This window comes from Lycorma delicatula, chromosome 4 (assembly GCF_047948215.1).
Source record: "Lycorma delicatula isolate Av1 chromosome 4, ASM4794821v1, whole genome shotgun sequence".
Taxonomy (NCBI): Eukaryota; Metazoa; Arthropoda; class Insecta; order Hemiptera; family Fulgoridae; genus Lycorma; species Lycorma delicatula.
In genome coordinates, this window is record NC_134458.1 from 8,821,607 (window position 1) to 8,848,317 (window position 26,711).

General features: G+C 31.7%; 1 protein-coding gene across 3 annotated transcripts in view; it reads right to left on the bottom strand.

Moving 5' to 3' along the window:
- LOC142323088 (uncharacterized) overlaps nucleotides 1–26,711 on the bottom strand; it is a 162,982-nt gene that overhangs the window by 125,712 nt on the left and 10,559 nt on the right. For all 3 annotated transcript variants that reach the window (XM_075362262.1, XM_075362261.1, XM_075362260.1), the window contains exons 3-5: nucleotides 25,449–25,647; nucleotides 15,303–15,378; nucleotides 12,282–12,379 (exon numbers count right to left, since the gene is read on the bottom strand). In XM_075362262.1, coding sequence (XP_075218377.1) covers nucleotides 12,282–12,379; nucleotides 15,303–15,378; nucleotides 25,449–25,647 — 373 coding nt within the window. The remainder of the gene's footprint in view (nucleotides 1–12,281; nucleotides 12,380–15,302; nucleotides 15,379–25,448; nucleotides 25,648–26,711) is intronic.

The window sequence follows — 26,711 nt, forward strand, 5'->3', positions numbered from 1 at the left end:
TCCCCTGGATAGCTGCATATCAATGCAGTGAACTGAACATCAGCAGTTGCTTTCTTAAGAAACTTCCTCTTTAAGTGTCCAAAAATCTGTCACTTTTAGAAACAATATCAAATAGTTCTTGTCAGAACTTAAGACAAGTTTCACGAAAGAAATGCTCATATCCAGACAGACTAAAATTAAATATTTGGAATACTAAAGACGGTAGCAAACACCATAAGAAAATTTTATAATACAGATAAAAATATAATCATGAGGAAAAGTAATATTGAAAAGAATCAATGTTTGATGTAATTCACGATTTAAAGCTAAAGATTTACTTAATGACCTCAAAGGGAAAGCAAACACAAAAAAGAGGGCAGATAAAAGCCATATTTCATTATGCACAAATTATCGGGACAGAAGAAACAAAAAACTGAAGTTGCCCAAACAGAATAATGGAGGTGAAATGTCGCTATTGCTTATGCACTGGAATGCAAGAAGTGTGATGAATAAAATGGTAGAACTGAGGCATGAGGTTATGACGTACAACAGTAAATTAGTTTGCATACAGGAGGCTTCCCTGCCAATAGACCCAGAGAGAATACCCAAAATCAGGGCCTATGATTGTCACTATATATAGAAAGAAAAGAAAAGAGGAGGAGTTGCCACCTTTATACACAAAACCTTACTCATTACCGGCATGGTATATATCATAACCGGCATGAAGGAAAACTTAGAACACCTATCAATAGATGTCACTATGTCAAATAGAATTACCTTAACCATAGTAAATAAATACATTCCTTCTCAAAAAACCTCAAAAAATAACAAGAGAAGATCCAGACTGTATTCTACCTAAGAAAAAGCTATTTATGATAGTTGGAGACTTTAATAACAGACACAGCTCGTGGAATAAAAGTTTGGAAAACCACAATGGACAAATAGTTTCTGAATGGATACAAATTTTTTTTTTAATAACCTCCGGAACCACCATTAGGTATTGCTTCAGAGGATGAGACAAATGACAATTTTTTTAGCATGTGAAAATGCCATGTCTGACCAGGATCTCTGAATGAAAGGCTGAGATGCACCACTCATGCCATGGAGGCCGGCTATGATAATGACCTGGTGCTCTTGAACTCACCGTGGGAGCCTACTTACCTATCCCCTTCTTCTGGAACTACAAGCACATTGGATCTTTCACTCATTTCACCAGCTTTCTGGATTACTTAGAGAGTTGGTACATGGGAGACAATTTGTCAAGCGATCATTTACCTCTGTATTGCAACCTTGGTTTCTCTACTATAAACAACCCTAACACAAAACAAAATCTACAGAATAGATACAGAATAAAAGAAGCTGATTGGAAATTTTTTAAAGGGGAAACGGCTTTGACTAATACAGACAAGTGCAATACTTTGGAGAGCTTGGAACAGGTGATCCATTAACGCAAATAAGAGCATGGGGAAAGTGAAACTCGGTATTGGGAATAAACTTAACGTCTGATGGACACAAGATATTTAAAAATTGGTTAGAGATAGGAAGAAAGTCAGGAAAATCTGGAAGAGCAACCTATGTCAGAAAACCACACAAAATATAACCTAGCAGCTGTCAAAAGCAAGATAGCTATTAAGATAGCTAAAAGCATGCCCTAGAAAACATTTGTGAACTCAATGAACTGTAACACACCAGCTACTACAGTATGGAAAAAATTCAAATTTCTGCAAGAAAAAAGTGATAACACAATATTCAAATTAGTAAGCTCAGACAACACTGTTATAACAGAGAAGTCTGAGATTGCTGAGGTGCTGAACATGTACTACTTAAGGGCTGGTAGCCCAGTTCCTTGGCTGTTTAGCCTAATACCAGAGGAACAATATCTGACCTGTAATATGGAGCATATTTTTAGACAAAAGGATGCTATGGATCAGCCTTTTACGGAGAATGAGCTAAAAATGGCACTTGCAGATTTGCATGACTCAGCACCTGGAGAGGATGGAATATACAATGCTATGCTTTAGAACATATCAAAATTCATACCAAACTGCATTACTGAAATATTTTAAACATGTCTACAGGAAAACTTCCAGAAAAGTGGAAACTTGCAAAAATTATACGTATCTGCAAACCTGGGAAAGACTCAACTTCATTGATATCACTCAATATCTCCAACATTACGTTTATGCAAATTAATGGGAAGAATGATCAACAAAAGATTACAATGGAAACTGGAGTCTGAAGATCTACTGACCGACAGGCAGTTTGGTTTCAGACCAGGGAGTACTGCTTTACTGTACTTAACGGATAAAATAAATACTGCCTTCAACAAGAAATAGTATACAGTTGCCATAATGATAGATTCTGAAGCGGCATTTGACAGAGTGCCGAGCAAGTCCATTGTTCTCCAGTGCATGAAACTGGGCATTAGAGGACAGAATGTTAAAATTTCTCTACAATTTTTTGATCAAAAGGAAAATTAAAACTATTGCAGATGATGTTGAGTCACTTGGTGCTCAAGTGAACACAACAAAATGGAATTTAAAGATAGCTGAAGAGAAAACAGAGTCTACAGTTTTTACTGCAAGATACTCGGTCAAGAATTTTAAACCAATGATATATATTAATAGTCACATCCTGTGTTACAATCCAAATCCAAAGATCCTAGGTATCATTTTGGATTCTAAAATGCTGTGAGGTCCACATATTGCCTATGTATAAAGCCAATACATAGGAAGAATGAATGCTATGAAAGCAGTAGTAAGTAGGGTTTGGAGTGCAGATACTGTTACTCTTAGACAGTTTTATCTGACATTCATTAGATCAAAAATTATGTATGGGTCTGAGGTTTGCCGGTCTGCTATTGCATGTCATCTCCAGAAGTTAGAAGCAATTCAGAACAGCTCTATGAGCATATGTTTGGGATGTCCTAGAACAACCACCGTCCAGTCAATGGAGGTTGAAATGGCAACTGAACCATTAAAATTGTACATTGGGAGGATGTTCATGATAAAACATATCAAAGTCCAGGCTCTCCCGCAAAACCATCTACTCCAATGTCTAGAAAAGAACAATTTGGTTTTCCAACTCTTTCAATAGTATCATATCAAACATGGAACACCAATCTACACAAAGTGCACCAGAGATCTTTCCGATGGTAAGCTCAACCCCTCCATGGTTGATGAATATTGAACAAAACATCCCTGGAATTGTAAAAAAAGATGAAATTCTAGAATTCCTCTTGCAGACAACCTTGGAGTATATCGACACGCAATATTATGGATTCCACTGGATTTTCACAGATGAGTCAGTCGAAGGTAATAAGGAGAATGCTGGAGCTGTCTTCTATGACCAAACAACTGACACAAAATTTCTGCTACCATCAGGATCTACCTGTAGTACTGATGCTGAAGTGCTTGCAATTAATGGTGTGCTTACTTACATTCACACCATCCCAGTGAGTGAAATCTGCATTTTTACTGACTCTAGATCAGCCCTACAAAAATAATACCAAAACAAAAGCCAACAAGATTCCATTTCTGCAACGAGGAAATTCATAGAATGCTAGGGAGATTATCTAAAAAAAATATCACCTTCCAGTGGATATTTCACTGGAAGGTGATATTTTTTACACCACAGTGACTAGGTAGTCACTGTGGTGTTCCTGACAATGTAAGGGCTCTGATCACCTGGCCAACCATGCAGCAAAACGTCAACCTGCCCCCCCCCTCAGAGACAATCATCTCTTGGTGAGTGTCTGTGGGAAGTTAGAAGGAAATTTGTAGATACCTGGATAGAGAAGTGGAGGGTCGGTGTATCAGGATGTTCCTTTTTTAAGATTCAGAGAAAACCTTCCAAAACATCACCGTACCAAAATGTTGCACGTTCAACTGAAACGTTTGTTGCTCGCATGAGAACTGGTTACATTGTCACCCAGGCCTATCTGAATAGGTTTCACTTAATGGAATCTCCTCGCTGTGTGGCTTATGACAAAGAAAATTAATCCATTGAACACATCCTCTTTTATTGTAAATCAAGTAACTCCGCAAGAGATAGGCTGAAGACTGCAACTCACTCTGGGTTTCAACAGATTTTGACAGACAAAAGATTTTGTAAGTTGGCAGAGGAAGTTTATAGGAGACATCAACTAGTCGAAGAGTGCTCTGGAAGCTCGTATTAAGAAAAAAAGAACATAGAAAGGAAAATTTATATTTTATCAAAAAATAATTCTTTTAGAATTATTGTGAAATCTAACTACACCAAGGAATCTCCATGTAATATTGAAATATTATATATCTGATAAATTGCAAAATTATGATAAAAATTACAAACTATGCTAAAATTATTCTTAAAGCTAAAAGATTATATTTTAATAGTTTAATATCCAAATCAAATAAATAAATACTATGTGGAGAGTTATAAAAGTGAAAGCAGATTTAGGAATAAAACATGTCAGATAACTTCATCAAAAGAATAAATATGGTGACAAATGTGTTTTTCTTTATGAAGTTACATATAAAGTAATATATATGGTGGACATAAGACAGAAAGCAATAGAAAGGTATCGATTCTAGTTTTGTCAATGCAGCGGTTCAGTGTTGCCAAATATCAATAATTTACTTATTTTTGGTAATTTGTAAGGTTTGCAAGTAAGATCGTAATTAAGTATATATTGTTATTGTATGAAAGGAGGGGTGTGATGAAAATTATGACTGAAAATTGGGTCGCAAATACTGAAAAGGTTGAGAAATACTGATAAATAAACAAAAACATTCAATATTTTGTGATTCCAGTAAACCAATTGATTTAGTTTCACACTTCTCATTGAAGAAAAACAGTAGCTATTTTTATCATAGAAACTGCTTAAATTTGATGTCCTACAAACTGTAATCAGGCAGCTGAAATTTCATCTTCTGAATAAGAATGTATATTAGGGCGTGTCAAAAAACATGAGAGTTGGAATTTTAACTGAACATACGCAAAAATCATTGTACTTGAGCTAAAATCAATATAAAGTTTTTATTAAAAAAAAATTGTCTAGGGCCTCCTGTTTTGATCAAAATCAGGGAAAAAAGTTTTTATGTGTGAAGTCATCTAGCTGATCAAAGTATTATAAATATTTTTAATTTTGAAGCCTAAAAAACCATTATAAAAATATTTCTTAACCTTCTCCCAATGTTTCACTCTTTTTTTATGCATAAGGCTTTATCTTTACATTGATGTAAGTTTTAGTTAAAAGTTCTAATCACATCATAATACCTAATAGACATGTTTTGTATCCTTTCAGATTGTATGTCCTAATCCCTGATTGACTCCTACAAAAAAAAGAGAACAGAAATAGATCTAATAGAAATAGATAAGAGAACAGAGTCTGATCTTCTAAGAAAAGAAATGTAAGAGCTGGTGATTGTGGTGTTTGGTTTCCTCAGCAACTTGATGTCAATTTTTTTATTTGTGCAAACAAATTTGATAAATAAGACTGGATTAGACCTTTCATTTGCTGTTGGAATTAAAATTGCTAAGTGAAAAAGTTTTGAGATTTGGTATAAAGTACCTTCTATCGAATTTTCGAGTTCATCAATTCAAAGACTGATAAAGTACCATAAGGAAGACAATAATGTAGGAAAAACTTTCAACATAAAAGTGTGTATGGAGCTTTGTAAAGAAATAACTGTTTTCTTGCAAAAGCTAAAAAAAAACTGTTTGATGTTTGTGCCTCAAATGTCTTGATTACACAAAATGTGTGTGCACAAATAAAGTGCTGAAAAGTGAGGAATTTTCTAAGAGATCAATGTCAAGATGCATTAAAATGGGTGGAGTGAACTGCAGAAAAGGCTCATAAGGAAAGATAAAAATGAGATTAAGATGTGCTGCAGCAGTGACTAGTATGGCTTATTCTAACATTATAATTATAATATCAAATCATAATAGAAGAATATATACTTGTAAAAAGCCAGGCGATACTGCAAGATATCAGATAGATTATACCATGGTTAAGTAAAGATTTAAAAATCAACTCGTTGACTGCAAAACTTACCCTGGAGCAGACAATGATAGCGACCATAATTTGGTTATAATGAAATGTAGATTGGAGTTTAAAAACCTGAAGAAAAGGTGTCAGATGAATCGGTGGAATTTAGAGAAGTTTGAGGAAGAGGAGGTAAAGAAGATTTTTGAGGAGGACATCACAAGAGGTCTGAGTAAAAAAGATAAGGTAGAAAATGTAGAAGAAGAATGGGAGAATGTTAAAAAGGAAATTCTTAAATCAGCAGAAGCGAACTGCGGCAGAACAAAGAGAACTGGTAGAAAACCTTGGGTTTCAGACGATATATTGCAGCTGATGGATGAACGTAGAAAATATAAGAATGCTAGTGATGAAGAAAGTAAAAGGAACTATCGACAATTAAGAAATACTATAAACAGGAAGTGCAAACTAGCGAAAGAAGAGTGGATTAAAGAAAAGTGTTCAGAAGTGGAAAGAGAAATTACATTGAGGATGAAATGGGAGAAACAATACTGAGATCTGAATTTAAGAGAGCATTAAAAGATTTGAATGGCAGAAAGGCTCCTGGATAGACAGAATACCTGTAGAATTACTGCGCAGTGCAGGTGAGGAAACGATTGATAGACTATACAAACTGGTGTTTAATATTTATGAAAAAGGGGAAGTTCTGTCAGACTTCAAAAAGATACTCATGATATCAAAGAACGCAGGGGCAGATAAATGTGAAGAATACAGAACAATTAGTTTAACTAGTCATGCATCAAAAATCTTAACTAGAATTCTATACAGAAGAATTGAGAGGAGAGTGGAAGTGTTAGGAGAAGACCAATTTGGTTTCAGGAAAAGTATAGGGACAAGGGAAGCAATTTTAAGCCTCAGATTAATAGTAGAAAGAAGATTAAAAAAAAAACAAACCAACATACTTGGCATTTATAGACCTGGTAAAGCCATTCGATAACGTAGACTGGAATAAAATGTTCAGCATTTTAAAAAAATTAGGGTTCAAATACAGAGATAGAAGAACAATTGCTAACATGTACAGGAACCAAACAGCGACAGTAATAATTGAACATAAGAAAGAAGCCGTAATAAGAAAGGGAGTCCGACAAGGATGTTCCCTATCTCCGTTACTTTTTAATCTTTGCATGGAACTAGCAGTTAATGATGTTAAAGAACAATTTAGATTCGGAGTAACAGTACAAGGTGAAAAGATAAAGATGCTACGATTTGCAGATGATATAGTAATTCTAGCCGAGAGTAAAAAGGATTTAGAAGAAACAATGAATGGCATAGATGAAGTCCTACACAAGAACTATCGCATGAAAATAAACAAGAACAAAACAAAAGTAATGAAATGTAGTAGAAATAACAAAGATGGACCACTGAATTTGAAAATGGAGAAAAAATTATGGAGGTAGAACAATTTTGTTATTTGGGAAGTAGAATTACTAAAGATGGACGAAGCAGGAGCGATATAAAATGCCGAATAGCACAGGCGAAACGAGCCTTCAGTCAGAAATATAATTTGTTTACATCAAAAATTAATTTAAATGTCAGGAAAGTTTTTTTGAAAGTATATGTTTGGAGCGTAGCTTTATATAGAAGTGAAACTTGGACAATCGGAGTATCTGAGAAGAAAATATTAGAAAAGATATATATGCTGAAATCAACATGCCAAATGAAGCTCCTGTTGCCTACAGTTGCTGAAGTGACTAACTGCTGAAAGATATCAGATAGAACAGCTGCAATGATTGCGAGTTCTATGCTGGTGGATGGGCGATTGTCATAGAGGAGAATATACATTTAATAATAGATAAAAGTAAGATAAGAAGAAGAGAAAAATATAAAACACTAGTAAAAAAACACAGGAAGTAGAGTGCAACCTACTGAAAGCTTTATTTTTTGATGGGCATAAAGACAAAGCAATGGTAGTTATTAATAAGGAACAAGGATAAAACAATATCATAAGTGTGGATAAAAGAATACACAGTTCTTATTTAAGAATCAGGAAGTATGGACATAGGGCCTAACTCCTCTCAATATGGAACTGCTATTGTCATTCATGACAAGATACAGACATTTTTGGATATAAATGGCATAGATATGGCTACACTTCAACCTATAGGCTGTGATGGAACAACTATCAATACAGGCCAGATCAGCAGGGTTGTCTGTCTTCTTGAACTGTCTCTTTGGCATTTATTGCAATGACTTATTATTTATTACACATGACAAATTACCTTTCCGCCATTTATTCATGGAATTAATAGCACTACAAATGGCCCAAACTGTTTTTCTAGTCCAACTGGAAAACAGCTTGGAAACTGTAAAATTGTTCCCATTGTTAATTTCAAACCTAATTCAAGCAGTCTTGCATCAACATGTCTACTTCTGATCAAGATATCTACTTCAGTTGTGTTTGCAACCAACAGGGGAGAATTCATGAATAAATTTATTGATGATGTATCATCAACCACAGAGAACCACAGAGAATTGAATCAGTTCAATTTATGCAGATGATGAACTAAAAGATATTTTTGAGTGTGATGGCAGTGACAATGATTTTGATGGGGATGATGATTCTGATTATTGTTGGGGGAGGGGGGATAATAACGATGAAATGGAAGATGTGACAGATGAATATTATCAATAAAAAACTAGGTTTTCATATCATTGAGATGTTACTACATTCTTTCAAACTTTATTGCAAGTACAAAAATACCAAAACTCCTTTTCATGATTTTAGATTGGCTCTAATAGTGGAATTGTTATCTGAAGGTTCATCACAGGAGGAAAGTGCCTGGTCCAATTGTTCAAGGAAATCATTTCATTAGCAAATGTGAAGATAGTGAAAAACAAGGTCTCAACACTTCAGAAAAAATGCCATAAATGTTCTAAATATGATAAGCAGAAAGGTACAATATTTTATTCTATTCTAACATGTCCTGGATCTTCCTGGTTTCTGTTTTGAATGTTATGAACCATACCATGTAGAAGTGTTAGGCCTAAACTCAGTTCTTAATAGTTTTAGATATGAAAATTAAAAAAAAAAAAACATTTTCTACATTCTGTGCATCAGTTTTTAAATGTAAAGTATTATGTATAATGGCATATTTCATTCATGTCATTTTAATTTTTTAAATGTTTAATTTGTGTAATTTCTTATTTTAGCTTTAGTTAAGATTTGTTGATATATGTATAATTAGTTCACACTATCTTAATTTTTTCAATGTTACTGCTAATAATTCAATTATATTACTGATTATTATTACTAATTTTCATGCTATTGTATCTGCTTACATAATCATTAGATTTATCTATAATAAACAAAACTGAAAAACATTTGTTTCTTATGTCTTAATTTTAGGCCTGTTTTCCTTGTAAAATAAATAAAAAACATTACTATATATTTACAAAATTTGTATCAATACAGATAAACCCACACTAAAAAATAAAACACATGTAAATATTTTATTACCTCGAGGCCGGAGCCATAGAGGCGTCCACTGGTCCTATAACTAATGTGAAAACATTAGTTATAGGACATGGCATTCATTGAACCAAAGAAGTCAGAGGCGATTTTGAAAAACTATCACTAAAAATGTAAAATATGTTATCTTTTATTCGTAAATGTAGTTTACATTCATAATTAAATCAAAATAAAAAAATGGGCGAGTTAGGTATTTTGAAGAGTCTGATAATTTCCCTGTGGCAATGAATGTGTTCAGTGCCATTTTCAAACATAAAGATATTATTGTTTCATATTCAACATACGTTCATGTATAAATTCAGTTTTGGATTTCACCAGTGGCCTAGATTCCCTTTTGAGAACAACATTTAGAAAATAAGTTCACTTTTAAGGGGGGAAGGGAAGCTATAAATATTAATAATATTTTTTTGACAAAAATTATTTTATATTCATTTACCCAAAATGACAATGATTTTTGCATGCACTTTATAAAAATTCCAACTTTAATAATTTTTTATCCATCCTAATACATATGTAAAATGTAGGTCATTCTTACTTCAAGATATAGAAGCGGAGTGCCATAGGAAACTGCTTTCAGTCCCTTGGCTTTCTTACAGTTTAATAATCTGCCTCAAAATTCTGAATCATTCACTGCTATACTCTTCACAGACAACACAATTTCTACCTATATTTGAAGATAATTATTTATTTAAATAACTTAAAAAATCAACATTACAGTTCAAAAGACTATTCAACGGATGGAATTTTAACCGTAACTTCTTTTTTTTTTAAGAGATGTACTACACCTACACTGATCCTTACACATTATATATTATTATGTACAGATCAGAATAAAAGATATATTTATTTATTATATAACAAAAACATGCTACTGTACGCACTGGGGCATAAATTAAAAAATTACTGCTGTTCAAATTATGGTAGTCAGTATGCAGACTCTTTTGAAAGTTATAGCTGAAAAATACAGTTATGGTGTATGTAATTATAAAAGAATGCATTAAAAGTATTTAATTACATATAATCAAAAACAGTTTGAAAATGTTTACATCTGTACTGGTCTTTGTAAGTAAAGTTATCACTGCTTCCTTAAAAGGAAGAGATATCTTAAAATCAACAATTCAGACTAATTTTACATAACATGTAAAAAAAATTAAGAATAAACAGCCAACTTGGAATATTTATGTAATAAAGTAGGTTCTGATTACAACTTACAAGTCTTAACAAAGTCCCTGTACTAAATACTACATGTAATATGTAATGATATATGAAAGTTAGTTATCAGTAATTATTATTAAGTGGCAAGAAATTTACATTTGTATTTTTCACCTCTTCCTGCAGCATAGTGTATAACCCCTAACTTTTTTAAATTTAATACTTCTTTACCAAATAGTTATTAATCAAGATTAGTTTTAATCATGCAGATATACAAGGGTCATTCAAATATAAACCAGAATTTGTTTACATAGCTTTATTGATATTAAATAAAATTACAAATAAATGACGTATTTTTCTACATAGTTTCTTCAACATAAATACATTTTCTCCACCAGATAGGTAGCTTCCTGATCCTCATAAAAAAAACAAGGTGGCTGCCCCAACAACTGTGCACATAATGCTCAACTGCATCATCTTTGAATCTTTCCCTTCCTAAAGCTTCTATCAGTAAACTAAACATGTAGAATTCACAAGGTAACAAGTCTGAATTATACGGTGGATGTGCAAGAGGTATGCAATGAATTTAGTAAGTTTTTCGCTAGTCTGAGCTGCTGTATGCAGTCATGTATTGTCATGGAGGAGGATGTTGCAAATCAGTTGCCGGTATTATTTCTTGTGATAAGCAGCCCTGATATCATCTAACAACAGGCACTGGTAGTATGCCACATTTACCATCCTTTGTTCGAGCAAGAAATAAATCAGTAGCACACCTTCCCAAAACTATTCCAGCTGACAAGCATTTCTTGGCCTTGATGGGTGCCCCATTCCAACTTTTTCAACCACTCCATAATTATTCTCTTGCTTTCCAGGGTATAGTGGTAGACCCATATTTTGTCACAGGTCACAACACAGTCCAAAAGTGCCTCTCCTACTTCCTTAGAGTGATTCAGAAGCTGATGACAGATATATCTTTTTGGACATTTCTCTGTGCTTCAGTGAGAAGATGAAGAACCCACCACACCGACAATTTGCTGTACACAAGTGTCTGACAACACTGTACGTACACTTCCAACACTTATGCCCCCCTCTGATACAATTTCAGCTGATGTTTATGTGACGATCACCTTCCATGAGGTCATAAACGACCTGGATGTTTTGTCATCATCGAGACTGGTCCACAGACGACATTCATTCTCCACTGCATTGCGGCTACTTTGAAATTTTTTGTCCCAACCAAACACTTGAGTTTTTAACAGGGTAATATCTGAACTGTGCTTGGATCAAGTCAAAATTTCAGAGGATTTGACATCTTCGTTGGCAAGAAATCTAATTACAATTCATTACACAACGGATGATAGTATTTTCTGCTCAGACACTCTGCTACTGACGAGGGAACATGACCTGCAGATGTGGCTGGCAATTGTCCCCTCCACACATAACCTAACCTACTAACTACCCGCAGCCCCCCACCACATTCACTGCTCTTCCTCAGTCTGTACAGCAAAATTCCCATCTACATTTGAATGACCCTCGTACCCATATAATCTTAAGATATTTCCAATATAAAATGCTGTGCTCAGAGGTCATAGTAAAGAACAAAAACTCTAATTTTAATTATTTATATGAACAGAATGATCAGATCATATGTTAACTCACTCTTTATTTGCAGACAAAGCTTCTGATTTATTAGACTTATCAGTTGGTTTTTTATTTAAATCACCAGTCTGAATATTACACTTTTCTGGGAAAAATACCTGAAAAATAAAAAGTACACGATATAATACGTACAATAGACTTTCTAAAGTTATTAAAGCTAGAGTCAATAGATTTAACTGATCTTTACTAATTTTGACAAGTTGAAAAATTGCTAATGGTGTAATACTCTGGTATCTAGTAACAAGAGATGAAAAAAAATCCTCTTGTTACTTAAACAAGAAACAAGAGGAATTGCAAACTTTGAAAAATTTTATTTTAAACTTCACATTTAGAGTATACCAAGCTAAAAATCGTACTATTTTCTACATCTATAAAATCTGCATTTAAGAGTTGGAAGAAGGGTCTCTGGACCACAAAGGAAGCAGTAGCTGACTGCAATAGCATTACCAGTATCCAGACCGATTCTACTAGTCTCATTTTAACATAAATGGGACACATTTTTATTCAAATTTTTACAAATAAATGAATACTATTAACATCAAGAAATAAACTGGTTGTTCCTTGATGCAAATTTACACTATTTGTAAATGGTCAGGGTCCTACTGGAGAATTATAATTTTTAGGAAGTTGCATGTACATGGGTAGTACATTCTGTTTCCCCAAAATTTTCATCATATAGATTGCCATTTTCAAGAAGCAGCTGATAGAAGTTTCACTATATTTTACTTGGAACATAGCATAAATATAATTTTAAAAGAATATTTGGCCCATTTACACTGTATACTGTTTACAGGATAAATGCTGAAAATAAATTTTCACTATATTTAATAAGATTCTTTTAATTAAAATATTTTTTTTTTAATAATACTTATAGACATTAATATAACAATAATTAACAATGTTCTATTTACTGAATCCTCACAATAAAATATATATTTTTTTAAGTTAAATAAAATAGTATCTAACACCACTAATACAGTAGACTCCTACTGTAATTGGTGCTGACAGAGAGCACCAATTAGGACCCATAAATTGAGCCCTTCGTACTGTAGTCATGTTGTTGCAGAAGATCAGCTGGCCTTAAGGATATTCCTAGCTTTTTTTTTACATTTTATCAATCTAATCTTTCTTGTAAAAAAGAAAATTAAACTGTGTCCAAGTTCTTAAAAAAACCACAGGAAAATCCACTGAACTTTAGATGAAATGAAATTGAAGGTATTTAAACCAAATAATCAAATTTTGTAGTGTAATATACAACATCAAATCAAAGTAATGTGGTTTTAATAGTGTTGTAATTAGGCATAATTTTTTTTCTTTTTTTGCTATTAATATTTACGCTGGTATACATTTCTAATCAAGGCCCATTTCATCAACACTGAATATCAAACAAGCTCATAACTTGCCTTCACTCACAGCTTTATTTGATATTTTAATGTTGTATAATCTGATTCCATCATAAACTACTACTTCTGACAAAAAAGTGTTATTTTAATTTCGCAATCCTGATGCTATAATAACACCTCAATTACTGACACAATCTTTGCAGAAATAATTGACTGGGTGCAAAATATACAAACTAAATGAATCTTGTAATGTATCTGTGGTGATAAAGTTTTCTTTTACTTCTGATATGAGAATTCAAAGAGTTGCTAATTACTTCAGCTACACTGGTGTACGATTTATTACTTCTTTTATTTACAGTTGAATTTAATAATTTACATTTTGTATCTATTTCATTTACTTTTAATTTTTAAAATTTGTGCTATCTTCTTAAAGAACCACCTTTCATGCATTTTTTTAATGTTATTGATTTACTCTTTCTGCGATTATATTACTAATAACTTATATGCCAATGGAAACATCCTAATTACAAGGTAACTTATTTGACAAAAGTAATTATAATCAAGACAAAAATAGAGTAATGTAAAATAATTTCACATGAATAACACACCAAATCACAAATACTGAGATAAAACTAACTAAGCAAGTCAAGCAATTTAAGAAAATAATTAGTTATAAAATCTAAAATCTCCTTAGTCATGTTAAAAATAATGTATCTAGATACAAAATACAGAGAAGGTGAAGGATTGGTTGGTTAATACAGTCGGAAAGAAGAGACAAATTTTAAAACAAGAAAATTAATAACCTACACCAGGGGATCAGCAACGCAGCACCCCCAGGTGTCATGGCGCCCTTGATTAGATTTTTATATGCCCTCACTATATTACACACCAACTAAGCCCAATAACCGTATCAGCATCGCACGTATATAAGACAATATAATTGCGCAAGCTCAATGTAAGCAAATAGCAATCAAGGTCATAGACTGACACACTTGCTACTTAGCGCGTAAGAATATTCTCGCTTCTGATAAATTTGTTAGTATGTTATCATATTCTAAGTATAATTATTTGCATATTATTAAAAACCATATCATGCAAGAAGTCGCGCGTTTCACTATCAAATACGTACCGTACTGGTTAAATGGATTTTATAAATAACCCATCATGAATAATTACAAAAGAAAAAGAATTTATTGTTTTAATGTTGACTGGGAAGAACAATTTAGTTTTATTGACTTTAAACGCAAATGTATCTGCTTATTGTGTAATAATAGTGTGGCACTCCCAATAACTTTTCATGTGCCACCAATAACTTTTAAATTTATTTTGCACCCTTACTGACAAAAAGGTAGCCAACCTCTGACCTACACTATTCATTATAGTGCTATTAAAAAGGAACATCCTAACAGATACCAATAAATAACTCATTTCCTTTTTGAAACCCACTAATCAGTTATTCTAGTCATTTTAAGTTGGTCATTATAAGTTGTAAATTGGGTGTCTGCAGACTGGACCACTATCATAATAAATGTACTTAACACCGCTTGTTCTTGGTCATTGTCACCACATGGAAACTAATGAAAACTACAAATCTGCAGAAACAAATAAATCTGTCACACATTAGATACAACTCACTTCTAAAACACTATTACAAGCAGAAAATAGAATGGTCATTTACCTTATCCCCTTTTTCAACTTTTTCGTACAATTTCTTTAATACAAGTTCACATTTTTCTAGCGAGTCTACTTTCAATCTGGAAAATAAGAAAATAAATAAATATGTACACAATATAATAAAAAAAGAGGCTCAATATATAGTAAAATTAAGCAGACAAATTATTCAGTAACTAATCAGCTATTACTACGTATTTAAATATTTCATGAATATGATAATGTAACAAGTGTTAATAAAACACATTATTCAAGCAGCATAACTATAAAATAAACAGAAACGAAAAAAGACAACATTTTACTACACTGGTTAAACTGTTTCCCAAATAAATCCTTCATAAAGAACTGAAAATTGAAACAGTAACTTTTCATTTTATATAATGAATGATGTAATTTTAAAAAAAAATGACAGTACAAATAAAAAACTGATTGCATTTTAGATTTTAGTTCTTAATTTTTTTCTTTAGGTTTCCAGAATAAAGTTAAAGGATAGAAACTAAAAGTTTGTTAAAAAAACTTCATTCAGAACTTAGCCGGCATTTTATAGTCAACCAAAAGAATGCTACCGGGTAAGACAATAAATTAACCTGATCTACTGAGCTCCCCCCCCCCACCCAAACCAATAGGTTGATTCATTCAATCTTCTAATATCCCTTGCTCACTGGATAGATACCTTGGGAAATGGATCAGTCCTCATAATGGCTTAGTTTGAGAAGACAAAATCTGTGAAGTAGCAGTTTCCTGGTCGCATTTGATGAGGATGATGTGCATACAAGCTTTCTACTAGGACTTTGTTTCCTATCTAGGGATTGCACAAACAAACTGACACAATTACCTGAGATAACTCGTGAAAAAAGTGGGTTTCCTATTACCCACAGAATAAAATACTGTAATAGAGTTTTCTGCTATCTAGAGAACATAATCTTAAGAATTACACGAACAGAACCAAAAAGAATAGTACTTAAAAAATGTTAGAAGACAACCCGTTATCTGTTTTAAGAAAAACAAACAGTATGAATAAGTTGATGATAAATTATGTATCTCTTTAACAAAATGGACAAATATTCTGAGAGCTAAATAGAAACTGTTTTTCAAATTAGTGTTATTCTAATCAAAACAAAATTTAGAATGTCTGAGAAAAGCAAAATAGTAATTTAATTTTAATTTACAAAATAAGTAAAACCACTGATTCAGAGTAGCAGTACTGGTAAAGAACATGATTTATAATCTATGAAAGGTCCAAACTATGAAGCATATTACTAACCTTATTTTGAAAAGCTAAAATACTAGATTATGATAATTAACCCTTTACTGGCTACTCTACGCAACAGTCTATAAATTATTTTTTTGAAAAAGCATTATTTTTCAAACCTTAATTTAACGATCTTGTTACCCTGAAACAATTTAGATAATTTACCAGTTCAATGAAAATTTCAGGAATAAAAAAAAAGTAAAATTGAATGTTTGTCAGATGTATTTAAAAGTGATCTTAATTCTTAAGTAATTAGGCTTTTTTGATTTTTAATTTTTGGATACAACAAATTCAAGTTTTCATAAAAAATATCTTTAAAATACTAAGAATGGTCCTTATTAGTCACAGAACTAAACAAAACTTAGCTTTTAAAAGTATTTTTTAATAAGCTTTTTACAAATGTATATTTTATAATTATTTTTACCAAATGAATATCCTTAATTTTAAAATTAAGTTATTACTCATTACACAATAAATAATTTTGTTAAACAAAACATCTGAATTATGAAATACTTTTTTATGTAAAATAAAATCTCTACTTCTGCACATTTCAAATATTTGAAAATTAATTATTTCAAAGGATATGTAATTCTATTTGCTGGCAATAATAACAACACAAATGAACAACCAACATCAGCTATTAAGTATATTTAAACAACAACTGGCTTTACAAAATCATATGTTAATATGGTGAGCTCAGGTATCTGTTAAAGAGTAAATTTATTCTGATTTGTGCGGAAGAAATTTTCAGCATATTAAATCCTCCTCATTACACATACCAAAAGAAAGTTCTGGCAGCTCCCTGCATTCTCAGAATGAACCTAGCAGAGTTTAAAAAACACCAACAGAATCCAAGAATAGGGAAGAGATGAAAAGTAAGGAGGGGGGTGGATACTGCCCACAGCATGAAACAACCAAACCATAACCCTCTGGAGATTGCGACAATTTTTATTTTTCTAGAACGAAAACAGCACAATACTTATCAATTTTGTGTTTAATCAGATGTATACATGACTCAAACATATTCTGCAACAAACACTGCTTCTCCAGAAATTAAAGAGTAAATATATACCCTGAGCCTGAAGTTCTAATCTTTTTTGAGTATAAGTTTCCTAAAGCCCCTGGAACTGTTATGCATAGAAGAACCCATCTACACTATAAACTACTTGGACAAATCTCCATTGAATTATTTTAAGTTTAAAAATTGGATAAGAAGTGTATAAAAACACTTTTAAGGTTAGATATCCTATGTTACAATACAGAAAAGGGCCTGCAATCAGCTTTACAATATTTAAACAAGACAAATTAAAAGAATAATTACACAAAAAATAATTTATTTAAAAAATATATTCATGGCTATTTTTGTAACTGTTCAAAGTAATATCTCTCTCAGTAATCCTATTTGAATTTACCAAAATATTCATCTAGTCTATTTATCCAAACTATTTGGTCCAGAAGTACTTGGTGAGACAGCCACTTCTTAGTGGGAATCAATGAGATCCTGATTGAGTGCTAGACCATAAAAAAGAGCTCATTTATAAAATACTAGCCATTTTTGTCAATATTTGAAATTTTGTCAAATTAAATCTAAAAAAGATATATAATTGGTAGTCACATGACTGGAATCCTTACAACTTATAGTTTTTAAATGGTATATATAGTACACAGTTGTAATATCATGAATAAAAAGATACATATTTTCCAAAGCATTTTTTTTAGTACAAAAAAAAATAATGTTTAAGCATGCAGCTCGACTCACTTTCTTTACACTTTCATTGTCACTAACACTAATATATATTTATTTATTTTAAAACTACACTATCACTAAAATATACTAACTTAATTTGGAAAACAAAAATACAATTAATTTTTTTTTAATAAAACAGTTTGAAACGAGGCTCTTTGCATAACGCCACTTTACATTTCCAGCAATGATATGATGTGTCTTATCTGATTGCCTTCCCACACCCTTTTGTCCCCTTTTCAGAGCAGACCTTGCACATTCTGACATCTTTTTTTTCCTGGAGTACAGGAATTTTTTCTAAAAAGCGTTTTCCTGTTGCAAGTCTACTCAGCTGAATTCCAGATGTGCTTGGCCAACTTGGTTCTTCTTCGGAAACACCAAGTTCCAAGCACAAATTCTTCATGAACTTGCTTGTGGTAAGTTTTTTCTTAGTTACATGGTTATGTAAAATAAAAGAATTGGCTGAAGACATTAGAATCATATGGAAGGCCAGTTTCTGCCACCACTTGACGGAACTATGTTCATAAGCCCCATATGACATCCTCTGGTCTGATAAATCAATCCCAAACTTATTTTTATTATTGCTACTTGCAAAAGCATGTTTGGTTACCTCTCTTCCAAACCTGTCTTTGTATGTAAGCATATCAGCCTTATGTCTCGTAGAAATCATCAACACATCACGCTTATCTTTCCAATGTAATGAAAGAATATTGTCTTTCCTACAAAACACTTATTGTCCACGTTGCAGCCTAGTGTTTTGCTTTACAGCAAGTGGTATGCCTTTTCGATTTTTTGTTGCTGTGCCCACTAAACCAGTTTTTAGCTTTTCTAGCTCTGAAGCTAATGCTGGGCTAGAGTAAAATCTATCTGTGTATAAAGTACGTCCATTATTTACCAAAGAGCCAAGCAGATTTTTAGTCAAATTAACTATATTACTTTGTCCACTGTACACTTTAAAATTTCAAATATGACCACTAGTAGATTCTGATAACATAAACAGTTTGATGCCATATTTGCTGGGCATGTACTGTTTAAAGTACAGCCTACCGCAAAACTTACACATCCCTTCATCTATGATAAAATTTTTCTCTGGGAAGGTAAGCTTTTTAAATTTTTTCTGTAAGCCATCAAGTAATGGATGCATTTCATGTAAAAGATCATGGCCCACCCACCTTTAGACACAAAAGTACTACTATCATTTATGTAAAAATTACCCATAATCAATAAAAATCTGTCCTTACTCAAAAAACTAGGGCAATAATTGCATGATACCACAGGATTTCTTGACCAGTAGTCAGATATCAGTGACTTTCTATCGAAGGACATGTGCAATATTATAGATAAAAATTTATTTATTTCAGCTATATTGACTGTCTTCCATCTATTCATCCTACAGCCAGGCGATAATTTTTCTGCAGCTTTTAACTGCCTTAGTTTCTGCTGCGCATAGAGGTCAGTTTGTTGCTTCAAAAGATGAAGCAAATCATTATCAATATAATAATGAAAATATTCCAAAATAGAACTCTCACTGTCCAACTCAGGAACATCAGTCATTCCATAATCACCAGAAAAAATATCAATATCAGGTTATCTTATCTACAGTAGTCCAACCATCATCACTTCCAACTTGTTCTGTTCTGATTAACTTCACTTTCTTCAGAATCTGTGAAAAAAATAAAAAATAAACATAAATAAGGTAATAATACTTTATGAATGAGGACTATAGTATTTTTCTGGCAATAGTGTGCAAAAATAAGACAATAATATTTTTATGAATGAAAATAAAACAATTCAAATGAATGGGTAATAATTTGTTAATTACAAGTTGCCTTACTAAAAACAAACTTGAAAAAATTTAAGTAAATAGATATAGGAAAGTGCAAAAAAATGCAGGCTATTCATTTATAAATGTAGGTTATCTACTATTATATACTCAGTTTGGCATGTTACTGAACAGAAAAGTAACAAAAACAAGTAGAAAAACAAATAAAACATATGTCGATTTTTTTCTTTTATATATACATACATAGTTCTGCTTTTTTTTTTACAAGAGGGCCTAAGCTTTTACATGTTATTTACAAAAAATGCAATTGAAACATAATAATTCAATTTAAAAGGAAATAATATGTAAAAGAAAAATTTACTTGCAACAAAATGAAAAACAGAATTAATTTAAGTTATTTACAAATATTTTCTTACCTGTACTATTACTGCCGTTTTCATTTACAAAATCCACATCATCAACAACGAATATCTTCATCATCACTTTGAAGAACATATAAATATAAATTGTATTATCATAAGCAGTATTAGCCATTGTAACTTTTATATCAAAACGTAAACAAACACGGTAACGCACTAATTCACACAATTTAAACAAACACTATAACAACATCAATATCAGTTATTACTCAAAATGAAAGTATAAAAAGAAAATCAATATTACAAAAATTCAATCAAACAGCAAATTTAGGTAATAAAAACTACCAGTACGTATTAGAACTGAATGGATTCTGTATTTTGACGTGACGAAAAATACAAAGTCTGTAAAATGACGTGATCCACATTTCTCGGTAGTTGACTTGTCCCATCAAATGACGAAATCAGTGCTCTAATTGTTAAAGAAACAGGGGTTTCAACTCTGTTTCAATCTGGAAGTAAACCAGTGACAAATGACTATTGGGTAAATAAGGTCCCATATTCCTCTTAAAATCCACTATATATTATCATTATATACATTTTTTAAATCATCAAGAAGGCACCCAAATGAATTAAGATGTAGTCATTAGTTAAAAAGGATTCACTAAACATGTATCTCAAATCCTTGCCACACTAATTAAGAAGACACTACTTAGATATGTGGAAAGCAGTAATGAAGATGACACAGCAAGGTACAGCAATCTAACTAATCCAAGTTAATATTGATTGTGTGCTCCTTGGAATTAAGTTAGAAAAGCTTCTCGGGCTATTGAAAATGTAAAAAAATAAAATTAGGTTACCAATATATGAAAGGTGGGCTTAATTTTTTTAAAAATGATATTTTTAATATATCAGACAATAGTAGGCTAAACTAAGATTCATAAATAAAACTATTAACATAAAAGTACTTAGCTTTTCAAAAATAATAGACTGTATTAGTTTATTTTTGAGACTGTTATTTTCTTTGCTGCATGATAACTCCATTTTTTAAGAAATAACATGTAACTTGGCATCACTTGGCTGTTCTAATATAATTCCACTGTACTGTGTAATGCATTTTCTAAAAAAAACCAGAGTCCATCCAAATGCATTACTTTTTATCGTTAGTCACCTTTCATTTTTCTCCCCATTATCTGACACTTTTGCCTGGTGATCCACAATTTTTTTGGTGTCATCTTTAACTTCTCTGTCATCAGAATTTAGTCGTTTCTAAATTTCTTCTTCAGTAGAGTTTTCATGACATGGTATTTTTTGTATTAAAGAGATTTTGTTTTAAGAGAGAGAAGTCATCTGTAGAACTTTCAGGGAAACATATCTGTTTCTTCAAAAGAAGTAATGTTTTCCATAGGTTTTTTTAGGGTTTCTATTTTAATTTCACACCAACCATCCACTGTCCAATAAATGGCACCTTATATATTCATTTTTTCAAAATCTGTTTAATTTGTTTGCATTTTACTCTCTTCTTTCAGCATATATGTAAGGATCATCTGTTTGTAGATCTTCATAAGTGCTGCAATGATCTGTTGGTCCACAAGTTAAATTAACACTAGTGACATTTGGTGGCAGAAATATCACTTTAATGTCACCACCGCACAGTACCCCCTAATCTGGGTGCAATTATCAATTAAAAATGTCTTCTGAGATAGTTTTCTTTCATTTAGAGACTTTTTTGATTTCTACCACAAATTCATCAAAAAACCAGGTCTTAAAAATATTTTGATCCATCCAGGCACTTTTATGACTGGATGAGAAGCTGGCAGCAGTCTTCATAGAGCAATGTTTTTGAATCTCCTACGCGTTTAAAATTTCCCAATATAAGAAGCCATAATCTACGATTCCCAGATAGACTTGAGGAAGTTAAAACAATAATTTGTTCTTTATATTTTTTTTAAATCTTGGCACTCTAAGTTTCTTTTGTATGAGCTAAGCTCTAATTTGGAAGCATTCTGAAGCTCAAAATTATAGTATTGTGCAAATTAATCCAAACACAATATTATTTAATAAAAAGTAGTTTTATTTAGAATAAAACCATGTGTTCAATTTGTGAATATCTAGTAATTAATATGTCCTTTATTCTTATCAATTCATGTACACGATTTGGCATCGGTTCAAAAAGAGTACTACACATTTTTTTTATTTCTTCATTATGAGACAAAGCCGATATTACTGTTTTAATGAGATCAACTTTTGTGGTAGAGTTCATTTTTGAGAGTTTTTTTTTATTACTGCTTGAAGATTTTTAATTAGGTTTAAGTTTGGGAAGTTGGCTGGCCACAGGAGCACTTAATGTTTCATTCTTCAAAAACTTTTTCCATTTTTTTGGCAGTACAGCATGACACCAAATCTTGGTACACTAGGTTGCCTTATGGGAATTTGTGTCACAATTCTTTCCTTCAGAATCTTGATATATTCATCACTTTCAACATACCATCTTCTGGAACTAATGAACTTCAAATGTGAATCAATCCCAAAACATTTTTTTCTGGGGATGTTTAACTGATTGTTGGATATGAGCCAGTGGTATATTTTCATCTGTTGCTTTTCTAACATATGGAATCCTTCTGTCCCTGAACATAAAAATGTGACTCATCAGAAAACACAGCATTTTTTCCAGTCTTGTTTGGTCAAGTTATTATGTGCTTTGGCCAACAAGAGCCTTTTTTTGTGTGCATTGCTGGTGTTAAAATCTACTTTTTAGCTGGCTGACGAGCTTTCTGTTCAGCTGCAAGAAGTTTGCATCTAATAGTTGTCACATGTAAATCTTTCCATTGGCTGCTAATTTTCGATTATGCCTACAGCAGATAATTTTGGATCAATTTATTTTTCCAACTAATAACTGATCCTGAGTTGGAGTAGTTTTTCTTTTACAGCCACATTTGCCTTTCCTTTTGGTTGAAAAGGAATCAGTTTCTTTAGATTGTTTTAAAATAGCATTCATTATCCCTAGTCCAACAGCAAACTCAAAAAGCTATTTGTCGTTGTGTTATAATGGTATAATCAAAAAGAGAAACAATTTTCAAATGCTTTCTTAGAGTTATATTCATTAATATATATCAAAACATACAGAAGCAAAAATATGAAAACATGATTCTGTAAATATAAAAAATCAAATGAACTTTCAAAAAAACACTATTTATAACAAAATCGAGTTAAATAACCAAAGAACAATAACCTCCATGTTATACAGACAACTTAAAGAACGGATGTGGTTGGGCAGTATAGCCACAACATAAAAATAAACAAAAAATTCCCTGAGTTCGAATTAATTTGCATACTAATGTATCTAGTCTCAATTGTAAATTTGGTCTAATGGATACCCTTCTTTGTTGACCAATTTTTTTTTTTTTTATTTTGTCACAAATGAATCTGCACTTTTACTGAAAGAAGAATGTTTTTTCACCACTAATAAGCAACTGCCTGATGCCGTATTTTTTTTCACCTTCTAACCAATATATTTGTCTGTCAAACATATTGGACATAAAAATTCTGGACCAATATAATATTGGTCTAGAAATTGGCAATGTTTTTTCAACAGAAAAAAGTTCTAAATATAACATCTTATTTGTTTTTTCACACTCACTTACCCTCATATGCGACCTGGATGCAACAGCACTTCTGAAAATTGCTTCTTTGAACTGGATGATTTTAATTTTCTTTGATTATACCACCAGTTCTGTACAATTACATGGGTTATTCTGAGATTGTGGGCAACAGCTTTAAGTTTTTCACCTCAATCTATGCATTTGAGTTATCTAATTTTACTCTTAGTGTCAACAAAACATGTTTACTCTTTTAGCTCACTTTACATTAAATTGCAATGTGGAAAAAAACATCTAATTTATTATATTCACTAATACAGTAACTAGAAAACACACAAAAGGCAAATGTAAGACTAAACATTAATTAAATTTTGTTCACAAAACGCCGTTATGGTAAAAAATAATTGAGCATCATTACTCATGTCACCGACTGCATGCCATAGTACAAATTTTTTTTTATATTCCACTGGGTCAGTGTATTCAAAACCGTTAGTTAACTAATTTCCTGTAATGTACGAACAGTCACTGAAATAATCACCATTTTACAACATGATATTCTGTCAGTCTTGAGATAAAATTCTATTTTACGTAGGTTACAAAGCAAAAAGACTAGGAATCAAAATTCAGTCCTACAATACAGCTATTAAATATACTTAACAATATTGAAAAGATGATTTGTTAACAGTATTTATTTGTAATTTCTAAAAGTTCAGTTTGGTTATTAAAAACTTGGATTATCACGACTATACTGTAATTGTGGCAATGGATGAATCTTACTAAAAACATATGATACTAGCAACCAACTAACAAATAGGTTAACTAACAAGATGTGTGCAGCAGTTTAACCTCCAAATAATTTTCAACAGTAAGGAGGAAATAAATATATATATATATATATACACACACACAGTAGTAATATGTATATAAGTTCAAATCTTAATGTATTTGAATTAATCCAATAATTATTGGATTTGGATTATGTTATAAAAAAATTAACTGGATTTAAAAAATCACTGGTCCAATTTAAGTTTGGTAGGCTATGTATCTTCACATGACCTCTACCACCTTGACAAAAAAAACTTGCTCGCTATTATCATAAAGGGTATACCACATCAGATACAAAGTTAGTACATGTAACATTAGCAACTTGTGAATTTACAGTTAAGTGATATTATTATTAACTTTATTCAGCAGCTACATTCAGTACTTAATAATCAGAAGAATTGTTTCCATAGAAATTGGTAAATTCAGTCTATAAGCAATCTTTAAATAAAGAAAAGCCTTAATTTAATTCTACAAATTCCTGGATATACTTTTCAGTAATTCTATATAGTTATTAATTACTCCAGTAATACTGTCAGGTAGAACTGCTACTTTTATACTATGCTATCATTAGAAGATAACATTAAATACACTTACTTTTGTTTCTTATTACTAAGTATATCATACAAGCTCTTTAATTTGACTAGTTGTCCTTCTCGTGTTTTGTCTTTGGCTTTTTCAATCCGCGCTATCATTACTTCTAAAAATGGAATGTACTTTTGCATTTCATGTAGCTTTTTTGTATAATTCTCAGTTTCATATTTATCAGATAATGAAGATGATGGCTGTTTTTTTTCTATAACAAACAAAACCATAAAAGCACTAGAATAAATCCAACATATAACTTCAAGTGTTGCAAAAAAAAAACCGACTTCATTCTGGAAAAATCAGGTATCAGAAAAGCAACTTTTGAAATGATTTTTAACAATATATCCACAAATATACAAATTCATATGAATGTTTGAAACCTAATCTATTAAAAAACACAGTACATCAAACATATAACATAATTTCTTTTTTGGGTAATCTCTTGTCCATTTTGCTCATTATTTAATCTCCTCAATTTCATAAGAAACTTTAATAAGAGAATTAACAAATTTCTAAACCAATTACTCAAAAGAAAAAAAACACCAGAAAACAGCTTTTTTAACCATGTTTAATACACTGAAGGAGAATACGAGGTGGCTTTTTAAGAGAATAATATTATGAAGGCAACTAACTTTAGCTAAACATCTTGAGAGGTAAAGTACAATTACAGTATATCCAGAGTAGATTGTTAAATTTATAGATTCAGAACACAAAAGCACGAACCCAAAAGAAGAACATCCCAGCCACACTTAAAGTAACATCTGATGAAATAATTCATAAGTTTCAACATCCATGAACTGTTCTACATAAATTTAATTTTACTTCATGCACAGAGATCGCCTTCTCTCACTCTCTCTCTCTCTCTCAACCCCTACTCCCATCAGTAATACTACTTCCACTGCTAGCTGATGAGATGGCAAACAGTTGCAGATATGTGTAAGGGTATTTATATTGACTAATGCAATCAGGATAGTGGATCTGAAGGTATTCATACAATATTAGATTTTTACAATCTTATAATCTTTACAATACATACACATGAAGTGTGTCATTAAAGTAAAGTCTGTTTTGAATTTGCTGCCTATATATGCAATGTAAACAGATGGTGTTTGTGGAGTTCAGTTATTTCAACTATAATCATCTGTAAGCAACAATAGTTTTATTTTGTTGTTAGCCGGTTATATTTATCAATTTATGAATGCTACAATTTTTTATCCTGCCAAGTGTGAAATATGAGGAGTAATCCATTTTTGATAGCAAAAAATGAATGAG